Source organism: Pyrus communis, chromosome 1, assembly GCF_041283825.1.
Source record: "Pyrus communis isolate YQ-2024b chromosome 1, ASM4128382v1, whole genome shotgun sequence".
NCBI lineage: Eukaryota > Viridiplantae > Streptophyta > Magnoliopsida > Rosales > Rosaceae > Pyrus > Pyrus communis.
In genome coordinates this window covers 6,420,756-6,423,375 of record NC_142565.1, presented here as the reverse complement: position 1 = coordinate 6,423,375, position 2,620 = coordinate 6,420,756, and the positions used below count along the sequence as shown (strand labels likewise).

Below are 2,620 nucleotides of genomic sequence, written 5' to 3'. Positions count from 1 at the left end.
ATAAAAAAGGTTTATACAGAAGGATACATTGATTCTTTCTTTTATAATAATCTACGTAAAGGTACCCAGAGAAAAAATGATAATAATATAGTAGTATACTATACATTTCCATGCAAAAATAAAAACGCTGCAACTGCAAGGAACGGATAGGAGAAACAAAGGTACATTCGATGGTGATGCTTCCACCCAAGACACCCCAACAATCACCCACCTTTTCATTATTAATTCCATATCAATATTATATAACTGTGTACTCAATATTATATTCATATTATTAAAGTTCTACTAATTAGGGTTTCTCTCTCTCTGCATGGCCATTGGTCACTAATCTTTTTTGGTTAAGCAGCGTCAAAAAGAAGCTTAAAGACTAAGAAAAATGGTTCCTCACCTTCGAACCCTAAAAATTTAATAAAACAAAAAGCAAAAGAAGTAGTGGGCGGATCGATGGGATGAGAGGAAAAAAGAACAAAATAAATAAACACCCACCTCTTTATCTTTCCATCTCCAATTCTGATCTTTTTTTCCTCCCTTTCTCTCTGCAACAGCAACTATCTCTTGTGGATGTGATTCTCCAATAATATTACATCCTCTAAAAACGCACATCAAACTTTTACAAAGGAGAAAGCTAGCCATGGTTTTCTCATCCGTTCCCGTCTATCTGGATCCACCCAACTGGCAACAACAGGTAAGGGTTTAATTTCTTCAAACTTGTATTTTGTTCCTTCCATAGCTAGCTTCTTCACCAAAAAAGTTGATTTAAAGATAAATATATTCCTACCCTTTTTCAATCTATATCTCTTCTCTTGAATATACCAGTTATTGATTTATTTTAACTTTTTTTTTTCCTTATGATTTCATAGCAAACAAATCATCATCAACAAGGAGGTGGATGTGATCAGAATAATCCTCAGCTTCCGCAGCAGCCGTCTTCAGAACCTAGGTGTACTTCAAGAGATGGCAGCGGCAGTTTGGGCTCGATCAAACCTGGGTCCATGTCTGATCAAGCCCGGCTGGCCAAGATACCACAGCCAGAGACGGCACTGAAATGCCCTCGATGTGAATCCACAAACACAAAGTTTTGCTACTTCAACAATTACAGCCTTTCCCAGCCTCGCCACTTTTGCAAAACGTGCCGGCGCTACTGGACCAGAGGAGGAGCCTTGAGAAGCGTGCCGGTGGGAGGAGGCTGCCGGCGAAACAAAAGAAGCAAAGGGGGCAACAGCAGCAGGTCAAAATCACCAGGCGCAGCTGGTAATTCAAGCTCAAGTACGGTCAATTCTTCCAACAGCTGCAGCACTAGTGATAATATCATAGGCCGTTTGACACATCCACCACCACCACCACCACCACATCAATTGCCCTTTTTGCCCTCCTTACACCATCTTACTGATTATGGTTCCGGGGACATGATAGGGTTGAATAATTTTGGGGGTATTAATCAACCCGGTGATGTTGAATTCCAACACGATCAGTATGGTTCGGATCGGTTGAGTGCCAGACCAAATATTTTAGGCATGAATAATATGGGTATTTCTGAGCATTGGAGATCATCACTACTTCAGCAACAATTTCCTAATTTCTTGGCTAATTTGGAACCACCACCTAGTACTACTCATGGGATGTACCAATTTGACGGTGGAGATCATCAAAATGTTGGCCAGCTTCCGATATCTAAGCCTTTAGATCATTCGGTGGGTAACGGAGTTACTACTACTCAGATGGTTAATGTGAAAATGGAACACAGTCATCAAGCACTGAATTTGTCAAGGAATTTTTTGGGAAGTCTGGGAAATGATCACCAATACTGGGGTATTAGTACTGCTGGTACTGGTGGCAATGCTTGGACCGATCTTTCTGGTTTCACATCTTCTTCTTCTACGACCCATCTCTTGTGATATTTGATCATTGTCACTTGTGTTTCATTGAATTATTACAGGTTCAAGAGAGAAATGATCAAGTACTCTCGAAGGTAATAAAATTTCAACCAATCGATCGACCAATGCTGACTTCTCAAGGGTTTTGAAGGTTCAAGTCCAAAAGTATGTGTGAGATGAAATGGGAAGGTGGAACAATCTCATCATATTTTGTCAAAAGAAGCTTAATTAGATGAAATGGTAGGATTTTAGTTTGGAATCGTTTGTTGTTTTTTATTGCTTTAGTTTTTGGGAGAGTTTATGTAGCTTAGCTATATGCTTAATTATGTTTCATGGAGACTTGGAGTCGTTTTGTATCTGACATTTTGAAGGGCCTAATTGTTATCATTCTTCAACTGAATGCTATGTGTACCAAGTTTCCTTCACTAATTTTATAAGTTTTGTTCAATCTTTACTCTTACTCATTATTAATTAATTCCAGTGAAAAGGTTGGAAAGTTATATTAGAAGATTAGTTGTCAGCTCCAACACTCTCTGTATGAAACTAAGATTTAGTCTCAGAGTGATGTTACTGTCCAATACATGCTTGCCACATGTGCTCAAAAAGTATACTATCAATCTGATAGAAGATTGTCACGTGATGAATTGGTAACAAGAGTTAGACTATCATGTACTAGAGTTGAACGGAAGAAGCAATACTATCATTTCAATTCTAGGCAATATTGCAAGCAGACATTCTTGTGTCTT

General features: G+C 38.7%; 1 protein-coding gene across 1 annotated transcript; it reads left to right on the top strand.

Moving 5' to 3' along the window:
- Positions 1-268: 268 nt before the first annotated feature.
- OBP3 (OBF-binding protein 3) lies at positions 269-2,303 on the top strand. Its single transcript, XM_068460602.2, has 2 exons — positions 269-685; positions 861-2,303. The coding sequence occupies exons 1-2, from the start codon at positions 632-634 to the stop codon at positions 1,893-1,895; spliced, it is 1,089 nt and encodes a 362-aa protein (XP_068316703.2). The 5' UTR covers positions 269-631; the 3' UTR covers positions 1,896-2,303.
- The last annotated feature ends 317 nt before the right edge of the window (positions 2,304-2,620 follow it).

What these genes read in the sequence shown, in the direction of transcription:
- OBP3 (XM_068460602.2), top strand. Translation starts at nt 632, where the DNA reads ATGGTTTTCTCATCCGTTCCCGTCTATCTGGATCCACCCAACTGGCAA. An exon ending in CACCCAACTGGCAACAACAG is followed by an intron (nt 686 to 860) that starts GTAAGGGTTTAA and finishes ATGATTTCATAG; the next exon opens with CAAACAAATCATCATCAACA.